This window comes from Dromaius novaehollandiae, chromosome 7, assembly GCF_036370855.1.
Source record: "Dromaius novaehollandiae isolate bDroNov1 chromosome 7, bDroNov1.hap1, whole genome shotgun sequence".
Lineage (NCBI taxonomy): Eukaryota > Metazoa > Chordata > Aves > Casuariiformes > Dromaiidae > Dromaius > Dromaius novaehollandiae.
In genome coordinates this window covers 12,077,667-12,093,122 of record NC_088104.1, presented here as the reverse complement: position 1 = coordinate 12,093,122, position 15,456 = coordinate 12,077,667, and the positions used below count along the sequence as shown (strand labels likewise).

The 15,456-nt window shown below is 40.7% G+C and overlaps 1 protein-coding gene across 5 annotated transcripts in view; it reads left to right on the top strand.

Moving 5' to 3' along the window:
* Positions 1-15,456, top strand: part of KALRN (kalirin RhoGEF kinase) — a 526,992-nt gene that overhangs the window by 358,973 nt on the left and 152,563 nt on the right. For all 5 annotated transcript variants that reach the window (XM_064514688.1, XM_064514687.1, XM_064514683.1 and 2 more), the window contains exons 19-27: positions 20-134; positions 2,446-2,561; positions 3,127-3,249; positions 5,780-5,962; positions 7,040-7,158; positions 8,405-8,471; positions 9,471-9,580; positions 11,512-11,581; positions 13,266-13,355. In XM_064514688.1, coding sequence (XP_064370758.1) covers positions 20-134; positions 2,446-2,561; positions 3,127-3,249; positions 5,780-5,962; positions 7,040-7,158; positions 8,405-8,471; positions 9,471-9,580; positions 11,512-11,581; positions 13,266-13,355 — 993 coding nt within the window. The remainder of the gene's footprint in view (positions 1-19; positions 135-2,445; positions 2,562-3,126; positions 3,250-5,779; positions 5,963-7,039; positions 7,159-8,404; positions 8,472-9,470; positions 9,581-11,511; positions 11,582-13,265; positions 13,356-15,456) is intronic.

Here is a 15,456-nt window from a genome sequence, read left to right as displayed (position 1 = left end):
TTGGGGCTGTTTTCCTTAGGCCTGCACGCTGGCGCGTAGGAACGCTGAGGTGTTCCTCAAGTACATCCACAGGAACAATGTCAGCATGCCTGGAGTAGCAAGCCATACAAGGGGGCCTGAGCAGCAAGTGAAAGGTTGGTGCGCTGATGCAATGACAGCATTGAAGGTGTTTTGTTTGCTTCCCCCTCTGCTGTATTTTTGTCCTGAAGTTTGTGGACATACTGAAAAGGCATCTAGGATTTTACTGCCTGCTGTCACTGAAATGACACCTTTAGCAGTGGTAGTGAGGCCTCTCAGAAGGTGATCCCTCTTCTTCTAAGCTTTAGTCCTTATTCAAAACTCTTGCTATTGTGAGTGACGGGGGAAAGATAGGAAGGAGCCTTCTAACATGGGCCTTCTGTAGCCTCCCTTGTCAGGTGAGGCTGTGCAAGTGCAGCTGCACTGTGCCATCCCCCAATATGCAGGTGGTCAACTGAGATGGTCAAACATAATTTTGCCCTAATACCACAGAATGCATAAATAAATAGGCACATATCAAACACAAGGTCAGGATGCATCCTGTTGCTGCTGAGCACAGGAGAAAAAGTACCCCAAACTTGCTTGTCCCTGGCATCGATCTGCTAGTTTTTGTCCCTGGAATAACCCTGGCATGTAACACAATGATACACTGAGATGTTTGAAATGCTTCCACTCATCTGCTTAATCGAACAGTTGTTAATCTGTGCGTAGCAATGCTGCAAGGTGCTGATAAAAATGAGCAAAGCAAATCTGCAGAACTAAACCATTTTTTTCTTATTATTGGCTTACTTATAAAGCTGCAGAAAGATTCAGGTTAATAGCAATGCAACCATTATATATGTAGGAGGGATGGAACCTTGGTTGGTTGTACACAGAGGATGAAAATACTGTAACAAAAAGATTATTTTTCTTACTTTCTGTTGATACCAGTTCCTCAGTGTTAATCTGATCTTTGCTCCCCCCGCCCTCCCACTGTCATGGGTTTGTCTCCCCACAGAAAATAACTGGAAAAACTATTGAAGATAAAGATACTTGCAACACCTTTGAAATGGACACTTTAGTTCAGAATAAAAGCACTATTTTGCAGAACACTTACTGTGCTTCCAAAGCAAAGTCATTAATATGGAAAAAAAGCAGTTTTACTTGGCATAAACTGTTTACACAGAGACCTGATCGAGGAAGCCCATCACAAGCTTCCAGTTAATCTTTCTAGTCAGAAAAGAATCTTGATGTCCTCAGCAGAAACACCATGCAGGCTTCTGAATTTTGTCATCAACTTAAGAGTTATAAATTTTTTTGACAATAATAAATGTCAGACTTGCAAATTGGGAGGGACGTATCCAAATCTGTTTGCTGCCAGCAGAGTTGGTACATAAGCAGTGAATATCAGTAAATTTAAAAGAAGGGCTCAGGGTAAGAGGGATTATTTATAGTGCGCTGTCAATGATCATAACTCAGTGTAACTGGTTGAGAAGCTGGACCCAGCTGTTTAGTATAATCAGTGTGGCTGCTGCTTGGACTGTGTTTGTCTAAGCCCCCTCTAGTGGATGTTCCACTTTAAGGATAAGGAAGCGTTATCTGCGGAGGTAGTTACCAACTCTCTGATCCTGAGCTCCACACGCAGCAATACCTGGGATGAGCCACAGTGCTGCCAGTTACACACGACTTAGTGCACTTCGATTAGAAAACCCATATTTAAAAATGTTTGTCACTGATATAATGTCAGTCTCTTGCAGTCTTCCTGTGTGTATCTTCAAGTTAAACCCAGAGTATCTTTTTTAGAGCTAAATCAGGCCCTTTTATGAAGTTGATATGGTCTGGTTGAGCACTGTTGGGTTTTGAAGGAGAACGTATTTTCTAGAGCCCAAGGAGTAGCAGCTCCCTTACATGCCTGTTCTGATCCTCAGTGTCCACTGCATCCCCTGCACAGGGAAGAGGTTAGGGGATTGATACTCAAGCCCCAACCCAACGTGGTGGCCCAGCAGTTACCGTACAGGGAGCACATGGAGGCTTCCTGGGCAGCACTCAGCTGTACAAGAGCCCTTACCAGGTATAGCAGGCTGGAGACTCCAGTCTCTTCTCCTCGTAGGTCCCAACTCTTCTCCTCCTAGATTAGCCAGGACCAGACTCCTAAGTAAGCAACAGGAGAGAGTGGAAGGGCTGGCAGTAACCTACACCAATGTATTTACTGGGGTACGTCCCAAACTCTGTTCTAGCATCTCTTCCTTTACCAGATAACCCTGAAACTGCATTTTCTTTTAAAACAGCCTTTTTGATCCAATACTTGTTTTTAAGAAGTACTGTCTCAGGGGCCTTGCCCTTGGGAGTTTGATCCAGTCAGAGTGAGTAAATTCAGCTTTTTATGGCTTATTTTTGCATGCATTCACAGAATCACTAATCATGCAGTCATTTTCCTTTGCTCTATAGCCATTCTGAGTGAGTTGCTGCAGAGAGAGAACCGGGTCCTTCACTTCTGGACCCTGAAGAAGCGGAGGTTAGATCAGTGCCAACAGTATGTTGTCTTTGAACGCAGTGCCAAACAGGTAGTGTAAAAAACCCACTTTGTCCGTCTGTCTTGACAGTGTGTAAATACTCCTTGTATCTGTATGATGCCTCTGTGTGGAGTTCGTGTTGCAACCCCGGGTTGTATTTAAAGACTGTAACTTTTGGCAGCATGGAAAATGTGTTTTTTTAAAGCAGTCTAAGAAAACAAAGCCCAAGAGCCAAAACCCAGTATTTTTGCCAGGACAGATTCATTTCCAATTTTATTCATCTTTTTGAAAATAAATGCAAGAGCAAACTTGTTTTACTCAGCTATTGCTGAATGAGAAAACTGTTTTCTCCATGTGCAGAGTTGTCTGTATATCGGTAGAATTCCCTACTCTCCTTTTTCTCCTAGGAAACATACAGTACCTTGGGTACCCTCTCCCATCTGCTTTAATTAATACATTCTTTTTATGTGTTCCTAGAAAGTGTTTTACTGCACACAGTATTAAGTCCCAATGGACCTGATATCCTTCATTTGGCAGACTTTTGTTACAGGATTAGTCCTTGAAATACAAAGACTGTTTGTTTTGTTTTTCCTTTGGTTGTTTTTGACATTCACAGGCCTTAGACTGGATCCAAGAAACAGGCGAATATTACCTCTCTACTCACAACTCCACAGGGGAATCAGCAGAAGAAACTCAGGAACTCCTGAAGGAATATGGGGAATTCAGAGTACCTGCCAAGGTAAACAGTGACATGAATCTAATTATGGCATCTGCCTTAGCCTATATTTATGGTCCTTTCAATGCCTTAGATCTCTGCAATAATATTCTCTTGATTTTGTATTTTCTTCCTGGCATTCCTAGCCCAGAAGCAAAATTTCTTTTGAGAATTGTGACATTTACTTTTTAGCAAGATGTGAGCACAAAAAGGAGGTTTTCTCTCTGCTGGTCTGTTTTGGTTATGAAGCATTTTTGCTCTGATCAGAAGGAAGGAAAAGTTCATTGGCATGTAGTGTTCACATCAACCTCCTGCCTAGCTGAGACATACCCGTCCTCCATCCTCAAGCAATCATACAAGGAGAATGATGCAGAATAATATAGACTAATTAATCCATAGCCTCTGAACATATCCAAGGTCATCTTGGATTCACTCTCTGTTTCTTCTGTCATTACAATCACAATTTGTTTTTATTAATTCCAGCTGGACTGATCATGGATGATCATTCATCTCATTATAAATGTTCCACTGATCCCAGTGAAATACTTTAATACTTTGTAAACTCTGGGGTGAGCATTTTTTAATACAAAGCTGCATTACCAAGAATCTATTATTAATTTATGTGGAGCAATTCTGAGAAATCTGGGGTTTTGCAGAGTAATAGTGATTGGATCTGCTTCAGACAAATTAATTCAAACCATATAGGTAATTGAGAGACAGTGAATCCACAGGAGTATTAACATTCACTGATAAAGATCTAAATTGCAAAGTCAGACTGAAGCAGGACACAGCTTTGGTATTACATAGCTTCATCTCACTCTGTCCTGAAATTGATCTTCTGTAATACTTAAATTCCTCATTAGGCTGTCCATGTTTGCATGGGTTTGATTTCACAGAGTTTGTGTTCTTTCTCATCCCCTTTTCTCCTGATTTTGAATGTTTGTGAAATGGGGGATAAACAGCAGTGGATAGAAATGAATTTAATCAGACAGGATCCATGCAGCATTACTTTTAACAATACTTCTGGACTCTAACCATTCATAATCAGTCCACTTCCAATCTTGTACCAGTTTATCACTTAACTTCGATCAGAATAATCCTGATTCATTCTGAAGTTTCCAAGCTATTTCAACTTGTGACTTAGCCCAGGATTGGATTTTACACCTTATTCCTTATTGACCATTACCAGCTGTTCCTTCCACTGACACATCTAGTCCTGCTCCCCCAGCACTAGTAAATCAGTTTCCTACAGCTGACCTAGGAGATTTCCAGTGCCACATGCAATCTCGTAAATGTATGTCACTCCCAGATGGATGCTATTCTCAAAATAAGCTGTAACTGAAAACCTTCCTGATCCCAATAGCTCTCTGGCCAAACCAAATGTTTGGAAAGCAAAAACATCAGTAGATTTGGGGAACGAAACACCCTTTAAATATGACACGAAGTCAGATTTTACTCCTCCATACCTAGCATTGCTTAAATACTCAGTTAATTTGCTAAGGTGGCCTCTGATTCTACTGTTCATTTATTTTCCTGGTGACATTTCTGGAATTTCATTTTGTGTTTGAAACCTGCTAGATGCTTTCTGGTCTGACATGCATTTGTCCATTTGTGACCAGATTGCTGATGATGTCATATACCTGACAGTATGTCTCGCTTCAGGCAGAGTGAAAGTTTTCCCTGTCTCTGAAGAGCAGATCTCAAGCATTTATGGGGATACAACTGATTCTTCTGCTTTTTGAGAGTTAAATTTCTATAGCTGATAACTCTGTTTTTATAAGCATTTTTGAGTTGGCTCAGACATAGGATCCAGGCACTTTCAATTTCTGGGATCGATTTGTAATCTAAACTAAAATCTGTCTTTAAAATTTTTAACTGTCCCCTTTCTGCCAGATTTGCACATTCCTAAGCATTGAATACCATGGTGACTAAGGGGCAATCAGTGCCCAAAAAGAATAGAAAAGACCTCTGGAAGGTTTGGGGGCTTGGTGTACATTTTATAGTTCAGGCCTCTTTCCATTTGCAATTCTCCAGCTGGAGCTGACTGGGAATTTTATAATCAACCAGGAATTTGGATTTAAATTCTATGTATTTCTAAAGCAAAGATCAGTGACTCAAACCCATTTCGTTGGCTGATATCTGGTGTGTTAATGACCTGCCTACACTGGTCAGCAGAACCACCAAGATACAGATTCAGAGTAACTGAGTACATTTCATGATGTGTGATTTTTAAATCTTGTCTGCTAGTCCAGGGCACACACAAAAGAAGTTTTTGCTTATGGGAAGAAGATGCATCTAATTTCCAGTATGTTTTCCTTAAGTTTTTGTGTGTGTAATTTCAAAACTCTTAGCTTTTTGTATCTCCTACAGCTTCATGTGTGTCCTTATAAAAATGTCATTCCTTCATGTTGTGTTGGGGAAAGTTTAAAGCACCTGATGCTGATGAAATACCCACTCTGTTTAATGACATACATAAAATTGTGAGCTGCTTCTGACTGCTGTGTCAATTAAATGCAAAGGAAATAATAATGTGACAAAACTGTATTTTGGGCAGCAAACAAAAGAGAAAGTGAAGCTCCTCATCCAGCTGGCTGACAGCTTTGTAGAAAAAGGACATATACACGCCACTGAAATTAGGAAGTGGGTCACCACTGTTGACAAACGCTACCGTGACTTCTCTCTCAGGATGGGGAAATACCGCTACTCCCTGGAAAAAGCCCTTGGAATCAATACAGAGGTACTGTAAGTCCATGTCCTGCTGGCTTTTTTACCAAAGTTGAAAGTCACAGAAGGAAATGAAGGCTATAGAATGAATGCTGCAGGTTATCATGTGTCTATTAGAAACACTTAAAATCCAGCTAACCTCAGAATTGTTCTTTCTGGAGAGAAAAGGCTTATTAATTGTGACAGATCAGTGAGATAAGAAGGAGACAGATGAAGATCAGACTTTCTAAATAAATGTTTGCACCATTTTCAGGAAGACCATACAGTACTGAGAAGGAGTGAGAAGCACATTATTTGAATAAAAGTATATGTTAATTTTAGCATAAGCCATAAATCCTCTTCTCACACCATCATCTTCAGTCAAAACCAGGATTTGATTGCAAGGTTCCACTTTCTGATCCTTTAACCGAAAGAAAAAATGATCCCCAATCTCATGTCTGTGCTCTTTTAGGTGAAACAGAGCAATACAAGAGAAACAAAAATATGATCCTCCTGCTATTCCCTGGCTGCAGTCTTAGGGAGAATGTCAGAGGCTTTCAATCGACCATCCTTCAAAATTAAGTATCAAAGAAGGATGAATAAATTTCCTCACTTACACCTTCAAAATACCTTAAAAATACTGTTCCTTGTAGGGTCTGTGTTTTAAACAACACTACTAATAGCTTTCTGGAAAGGTATTTCCATGACAGAAGGCTATTGGAAGCAGGGATTGCCTGTGGGCTCTTATTGAGTATTGCCCTACTTTACCAGACTATTTTTGAAGTCAGATACAAAGCAAGTAATTTAAATGTGAAGGGGTAAGGCAAAATTTAGACCTTTGTCTATGCCTGTTCCTGGATAGAAGTAAAAATGGAGGCTCTTCAAATTCATAGTATTTTTTAAGATTCTGTCCAGTGTAAGAGTAAGTGAAGGGTAATCTCTCCCTTTCTCTCTTTATTTCTTCTAAATGTCTTTTAATTTCCTTCTTTCTGCTATTGGTAGCTTTATCCTACTTTTGTTCCTTCTTATCCATTTAACCTTATGAGCGTGCTGTCTTTTACACACCAGTAGGATTAATTGAATTTAAAATCTGCACCATTGCTGTTTCTAGGATAACAAGGACCTAGAGCTAGATATTATTCCAGCAAGTCTTTCGGACCGGGAAGTAAAGCTGCGTGATGCAAACCATGAAGTCAATGAAGAAAAAAGGAAGTCGGCCAGAAAGAAAGAGTATGTCCAAAAACTCTCTCAGTCTGCAATGAGACATTATCTAATGGTGATTCTATGATATTTGCATGACCAGAACTGACTGACAGCCCTATTATTCCTTTCAGCTGTAGGACTATAGAGACAGGCCTGCAGCAGTAGAGCAGAAGTTGTTACTGTAGGCTAGAGAAGGATTTCAGAACATAGAGTTTGATTTTTTTTTTTTTTTAATCAGAAGTTACTTTTGGAAAGGGAAAGGAGTCAAGCACTTTGATTAGACCTTCCTGTCACGGAAACAGTCATTGTCATGATGTCTTTCCAGCTGTATCGGAAAAGTAGAATGAGTAGAAAAATTGAAAAGCACCTGCACATGTCTAGTTATAATCTAAACTCCATTGACATCAAGGGGAGTTGACTGTGGGTTTCAGTGAACTCAGATTTCACTGAAAGTTCAATTTCAAATTTCAGTGGATGTACAACTGGTAGAATTGAAAATATTTCATGCTAGAGTAAATATTGGGAGAGTACTCTTTTATTTAAAATCTAGAAACAATTTAATTTTACAGTATTTTTTCTTAGTTTTTGTGTGATAATATTAAGGAAAGCATTTGCATAGACGATTCTTCTTGGGCCTCTGAAATATCCACTGCAGTGGATAACCTTGATAATAAATTGTTTCTACTTTAAGGACAGAGGATACGCTTAGTCCACATGTGGCATGTTTTCCAAACACTGGGCATTTCAGCTTTGAGATGCCCAGCTTGAGGCACTGAAGAGTGGTCGTTGGTCTCTGCAGAAGTTTGGATTGCCTCCAGTCAGGTACCAAGCTGTTGAAGCCTCTTCAGGCTAGTGGTCTCTCTCAGCTCAATCAGTATTCGCACTTGAGATCAAGCTTCAGTGTGGCTTACAGCTAAATATTTGTGAAGATACAGGTGGTGTGAGTCACTCTCAAGTCCTTACTCATGCAAATAACATTGATATTGCTGAGAATCAGTTGCCCATTAAGGCTGAGCACGTAGATAGCAACCACACCACAAGGCTGCAGAAATACAAGTTGATGGAATTTTATGCAGAAAGTGTATTTAAAAAATAACCTTACAACTATGAAGCGATATGTCATTCATGGAGCTGGAATGTGCAAGGTGGGGCAGCTGAAGATTTAGAATGGAAGTACACTGATTTATGAAGACAACAGAAGGAAGTTTTGTTTTCTGTTCATTGTACAAATGCCTATCATGTCCAAAGCACCTAAAATACTTTCTTTTTCCAGGTTCATTATGGCTGAGCTGCTTCAGACTGAAAAAGCTTATGTCAGGGACTTACATGAGTGTTTAGAGGTAAGTTACAGCCTAGGGAATCTCCAGTATTTTCAGGAAGGACATGGCATCCTGTCATGCATTAGTAGTGCCATTCACTGTGCCACAAAGTGCCAGTGCAGGGCAAGCCTTAGAAAGAGTCTGTGTGGGAGTGCCACTATCAGTGGGTTAACTGCAGGATTGTTCTTTGCCTGCAGGAGCACTGTGGGAAGATAAAGAGCCAGAGCTAGAGCAAGCAGGCGAGCCAGGTCCTGCTTGTGGTGGGAGCTGGGTGGGCAGCAGAGTGAGTTTTTCTCGCAATGGCAAAACCGTGCCCTGTACTCCCCACATGAGGCTGTAAATGTCTGCAGCCCTGGGGACATCTGAGTGCAAAGGTATCCTTTATTTGCAAAACTGCACTCATCTCCTTGGAGAGCAAAAGCAGTTCCCTGGGACTCAGCAAGGAGCAATATGTTTGTGAGTTGACCTAAAATTTGTTGTTTTACAATCTTTTTTGAATTATGGAGCATTTCCTTGAGAGTTAACACCCATTCCTTTGGATGATCCTAAGCTAGAGAAAGAGAAGGATTTGTTCTGTCAAATAGTTTGCCTAGCTATGCTGAAGGGTGTTTCTGAAGGGTCTGTGATTCTCAGGGCAAAAAGCAGAGTGTATTTCAGTGCAGTCTGCCAGCTCTCACATTCCTGAGGCTAGAAAGTGAGCTTTATGCATCTAATGCTACTGAAGTGGCAAACCCAACTTTTAACTGTTTCTGCCTGCAGTTCTTGGGCACCATCAGCTGGGCAGCAAAGACAAGTGTTGGCAGGTTTTTGCTTTTCCCTCAGACTAGTTTTTGGCATCAGCACCCTGAATTTCTCAGGAGAGCTTTTTGTGACACCGGAACTTTTATTTTTTTAGCTTGTTTGTTTAATCTCAACGTGCATGGTTCTCTTGTCAGCCTGTGCCTTTGGCAATGAAATAGGGAGACCTATTCTTTTGTATTGCTTTTACTCTCAAAACTAAGAATTGCTGGTGTCTTCCAGACCTACCTTTGGGAAATGACAAGTGGAGTGGAAGAAATACCCCCTGGGATCCTTAATAAAGAACACATCATCTTTGGCAACATCCAGGAGATATATGACTTTCATAACAAGTAGGTTTTCCTAACATTTCTATTACTGTCTACTGATTTTTTTAAAAAAATGCATGTATATACATATACATCTATGTGGATTCTTCAGTGAACATGTGCAGTAGAATGCACACAGAAGTGTAAAGTAATTGATCCAGATTTGCAAAATATTTGATTTATTTTTTCTTTTACAAAAATGAATTACATTTTTGCTTAAACTTTGCCTGCAGCTGATTAAAAATGTTAAAGTCATGTTACACCAGTGCTTTCTAGTCCTGTACACACTTTCCATCTCATAGCACTGTATTTATGCTTTGCACATCTGTAAGAGAAGTAACAGTTCATCCATTTGAGGAGGAATGGGCCACTGAGATAGTAAGGCATATTCCTTCAGTTTTACAGATGAAGAAATGAGGTCTTCTTGATGGATGCATAGTATTTCATACATGTAGTATTACAACAGTATCCCTGTCAACATGTGAGAAGAGGAGACCTCAGGCTCCATTATACCTGCATGAGATATACCTCAGACTAATGGATGTAAATCTATATGGTATTTATTAATGTAAATAGTCTGTCAAAATTAAAGGAATAGAACCTAACTTTGGGAGTTTATCATTCCTGACATTGTTTCCCTGCTATAATGTGAATGCAATAGGAGTTACATATATAACATTTGGGGATGCTGAATCCTGTAAGTTCAGTCTGAATTTCAAAGTCTGTCTTCAAGTTACACATCAAAAGCAGTGCACTTTGAAAAACAATCCAGAAAACCCTTCCCCCTTGAAATTCTGAGAGACTTTCAGTGCTTCGTCCAGATAAAGTGTGCTGTCATATACACATAGATATGGTCCAGCAGAGGCTGCCATATTCATGCTTTCATGCAAGCAGCTTCAAAGCATATCAGGATATTAGATTCAAACTGCTTATTACATTAAAAAGGCCTTTACCTAATGGATAAATTGACTTCCAGCCCACATGAATTGCCCAGTCATGCCAATAAGTATTCTTGCCCCATGTAAAACTGTGCTGAGATCCCCCAGTTACCTTCCCACTCCCCATCTCCTCTTTGTGGTGCTGTATTTTCTTTTTGGTGATCCTGACTGATGCCAGATGATTACTCTCCTGTTTGACTTTCCCTCACTCCCAGCCACTGCCCACTTCAACTCTTAGTCATGCCCCCCAGCTCCCTGCTGCTGCCTTTTCTCCTTTCTCTGATCCGTCCTCCTCCAGGCTGCTGCTTCTGCATCATCCTTTTCCCACCACTGCTTCTAGCACTGCTAAAATAAGCTTCTCCCTTTACTGGCTTCCTCCTCTCCCTTGGCCAGGGATGTTAGTGCATCCCCTGGCAGAATTCAGGGCTGGGGAAACAGCACATACAGCTGCTGCTGCTTCTGCAGCTTCTGTTTCATGCTCCTCTTTCCATCCAGGCTCTACAGGGCTCTGTCCAAAAACAGAGATGTCCATCATCATGCAAGGTGTTGGGAGTGAGTTGATTATAAAATCTCTAATTTGGGAGTTTACCACTCACCCACAAAGTGTCAGGCTTGCTTTAAATTGCTGCCCTTGCCTCATTTTGCCCAGTGTGGCCCAGTGCACTGAGTTTGGTGAGCTTCAGCGCTCCTCTTTCTTCTGCTCATGCTCTGACCACTTCACAAGATCTTTTTGAAGATTCCCTGTCTGGTTCTTGTGTATCGCATTGCCTTCCTGAGCACACTGACCCTCTCCTGAGGATTGTTATTTTTTCCTTTCTAGCTGAGCCAGGCCCTGTTGTGCTCAAATAATGAAGCATCCCTTGGCAGGGACACACTTTTTCCACAGGCAGGACACTTTTGATTAGCCTTGTAATCAAGATACAAGCATTGATCATTAACACTGATCAATTCATTGGTCATCTGCCTCTCCTGGGCGTAAGACTGTAACTAATTATGTTGGTGTCTTCTTTTTTCCAGTATTTTTTTGAAAGAACTAGAGAAATACGAACAACTGCCTGAGGATGTGGGCCACTGCTTCGTCACCTGGGTAATGAGGCTTCTCCTTTTCATTATTTATTCAAATTAATTCCTCCAGCACAGACAGAAACTAGCTGGGAATTGATGCAAGGGTTATGTCCTCAGTGATAAGTGAGGACCAGGGCTAAACTGGAACTAGGACTGCTCCCCCTTCACCTCTCCCAGGGAGAAAGTCTGAGCAACAGTCTGAAGGCTTTCTAGAGCCTCTGTCCTTGACCTGCGCTGACCAGTGCAAATTTCACCCCTGCTGGTTCAGCAGCCTGTTTAACAGGGGTGACATCCATTCCTTGCAGAGGATTCTAGGAGGATGCACACTTAAAATAGTGATGTGCCCTCTTTAGAGAATTTTACCAATGCATGAGACCTCTACAAAGGCGCAAAATCTTATCAACATTTCCCTTCAGAAATGAGTGTCAAATTGCTGAGCGACTGGGCTGTCTCATTCCATTGCCAAGTGCCTGCTGTTTGAAAATTTCCAACAGAACTTTTGAAATCTTGATGCTAAAAGTCTTAAGGGTGTACAAGCCTCCAGGAATTAGCTATGGTAGCTAATAATAATTAGCTATGGACAAGGAAAATTGTCCTCTCTTCAAAATATTTACCAGGAAAGTCAGCCATCTTGATGATTTTTCCGATGTTTTTTTTTCATATTTTAAAGCTGAGAGTTAGTATCTTCAAAGTCATTATGGAACATTTTCATTTACCAATAAAATGAATGTTTGGACCATTTCAAACAGGCTTTTAATTAAAAAATGTGATGGAAATATTGATAAAAGGGATTCAGAAATATAGTTTACAAAAAAAAGGTTCCATATTTAAAGACAGGCAGACACGTTTGCATGTCATTCTATGCAAAATCCTCATGGCTCTTTTAAGATAGTACTACATCATATCAGCAACAGTACATGTCCAGAGCTGTGTGTATGGTTGTGCACATAAGTATAAAGCTGCCTGCCCGGTTGCAGGATCCTGTTATTTAGATACCTGGTATGAAAAGTCCAATAGAAGTCAATGGAGGCAGTCCTCCTCTTTGGCCTGCGTGCCTCCCCAGAGACCCAAGTTCAGTAATATGAAACTGCTCTAAGGCAGGAGTGCACAGATGCTTTTAATTTCCTCTTAAAAATAAATAAATTAGGAAGAGAAATGCAAAACACTCTTAGCACAACATAAAGTTTGAGCCATTAAAATGTGAACCAAGGTAAGAAAGGCAAGTTTGGGCCAGGGCTCAGAAATATGAGCCAGCCTCAAGACAAAAAAGTTGACTCTGGCCAGTTTGAACTAGATGAATCTCTTGCCCAGAGTTTCCATAGTGACTTTATCTGCAAGTCGGTGATAGAGCCAAAACTTTGTGACTGAGATTTGAAGCCTTCTGACTTTTGTATACAATCTATGTAACCTCATCAGAGCTCTTAGAAATTATATTACAGCTGTTTAAAAGTATTAGGCCTTTCCTCTGTGTCACTTGTTAAAGAAAAATCCTCCCATAGCCATTATGTGGTGCACCTCATCCCCCTCAGAACTGCTCAGGTAAGGTATGAACTGCCTGTAATTGTTCAGTTTTTAATTTGCAATTCTCTTGTTGCTGTGAGAGGTGGGGGTTTATCGCCTGTATTTATCTTAGTGAGCCTTAATGAGAGACTGTAGGAGCAAAGTAATAGCTTATCTTGCTTTTCCCTTGATATTTGTTTTCACAGGCAGATAAGTTTCAGATGTATGTCACCTACTGCAAAAACAAGCCTGACTCCAGCCAACTCATCCTGGAACATGCAGGGACTTTCTTTGATGTAAGCAGCCATTGCCATTTTCCTTCAGTACACACACTGCAGCTGAAACACTTCCTCTTTACTTCTGAGCAGCGGATTCATTTTTGCCCTTTGGCATTTTGGTTTTTCATTCCACTGCAGATATAACGTGCTGTGAAAACTGATATGCTGTGGTGTGATTTGTGATCTTCATCAGTGTAGCGAGTCATTTGTAATGGAGACAGACGTTCTTATGGGAACCTTTGTGCATTATTCAGACCCAGACCTTTCTAAAGATCTGGTTCAGATGTACTCTCTTCTTCCGGTTTTAGTGATAAAATGAAAAGCAGATCCTGTTACATTTTATGACCTGAATTCCCTAAGTCCAGAACAAGATCCTGTCCTGCAGATTTTACTCACCCTATTAAACATTTGCCTCATCGTGTTAGTAAGAACTCCATTGCCTGCAATTAGACTATTTCTCGTGCAAGCACTAAACCTGGTGATAAACATTTGCAGGCTCCAAACCCAGTTTTGTAGACAGAAAATTCTTCAAAGCTTTTCAGTACTTTTAAACTAAGCTTTCCCTCTGGTATTTGGAACCTGGCTTGTCCCTCATCTGTTTTGCCATGCTTTTCAGACAGCTTACAGGCTGAAGTAGTTATCTTTCTGAAAAAAAAATACTACGATCTCTTTTCCAAAACAGAAAAAATCCTTTTACGCTGAGCAGGAACCAACCTGGATATAGTTGGCAGTGATATGAATCAGCTCCTCTGGGTTTAGCATGTGCCACTGGTCTTTCGATTAAATTCAACATGCAAAGATCTCACATGAGCCAGAAGAAAAGTGATGAACGTCTTTGTCTTGTTTTAAGTGCTTTGTTCTTTGTCCCATTACCAAATTGTCTCTCTAGAAGTAAACTTGAAGCAAAAGGGTTTTCCAGGAGGTGGCGCTTGAGGCTGTTGAATGGTTTATACTGGTTCATGAGATGAGGTGGTTTTGGGCCGCCTTAGGCTTTATCTGTGCTGTTCACACAGATTAGAAAGCATTTGCTCTGCTAAACTTTTCCACTCCAGCTCTGGATGTGGGATGGAAACCTTCTTGCTCAATAGTGAAAGTTTATATGTCAGCATCTGCTGTTTTGCAAGGGGAGCTGTTTTTCTTCCATTGGTGGGAATTTTGCTGCGCTGCCCCCTGACACCTGTGCAAAAGGAGAAAGCTGGCTATTCCCAAAAACGTTTCTAGGCCTGCAGTCTGAGTGACTAAGCTAGTGCAGAGCAACTGTAAATCCTTCTTTTCTTGATTTTGGAGGTGATTTGCTGTTGGGCAAATGGCTGCCCAAGTGGCAGGGCAGTGCAGAATCTGCCTCCTGAGTAACAGAAGGGAAATGGCTGGTTCTTTTCTTCCAGACAAGACCTGGAAGTTCCCAAAACACCCTTACAAAGAGAGAGAATTGTCTAGAATAATACTATTTAGTAAGAAGCCTGCTTGAAGTTTAGAAGTGTAATAAATCCCCAAATTGCTTAAACCATCACAAAGTGCCACCTTTGAGATGAGAACAAGCAGTCCTGGTTCTCTGACTGAACCCTTGAAGTCCATGGAAAATTTGCAGCTTCAGGGCTCATTCCAGGCCTTAACTGATTGGCAGAAGGAGCAAAGAAAAGTGACATATCTCGTCTGAAACGGTGAAAAGAATTAGTAGCAATGTCATTGTAGCTGGGATGGCGTAAGGACATAAGTGAAGCCATAGCTGTAGAGGAAAGCAATGCTTTTTATTATGCCAGCTGATACAGGTGGATAATTGTGTGCAAACTTGTCTGATTTACCCTGTAGTATTAGTCTAATAAAACATGAAGATACTTCTCTAATTTATCCTATAGTGCTAGTTAGTCTAATAAAAGATTAAGATGACTCTCTCCTTTCCCTACAGATCTTGCTTTGCTTAGAAATTCAGAAGCTGTTGGTATGGTTATCTTAGCTAGAAAATGTGTAGGGAAAGGAATTGTGTGCTTACTCTTTTGATACCTGCAGTAGACTCATTATTTTGTTTCAGCTTTTTATGCCTGTCCTGTTCATCATCTGAGAGTATTTACTACAATATTTAAAACTGTTGTCAGTTCAGTGGTTTCAGAGAGAAGTGAGG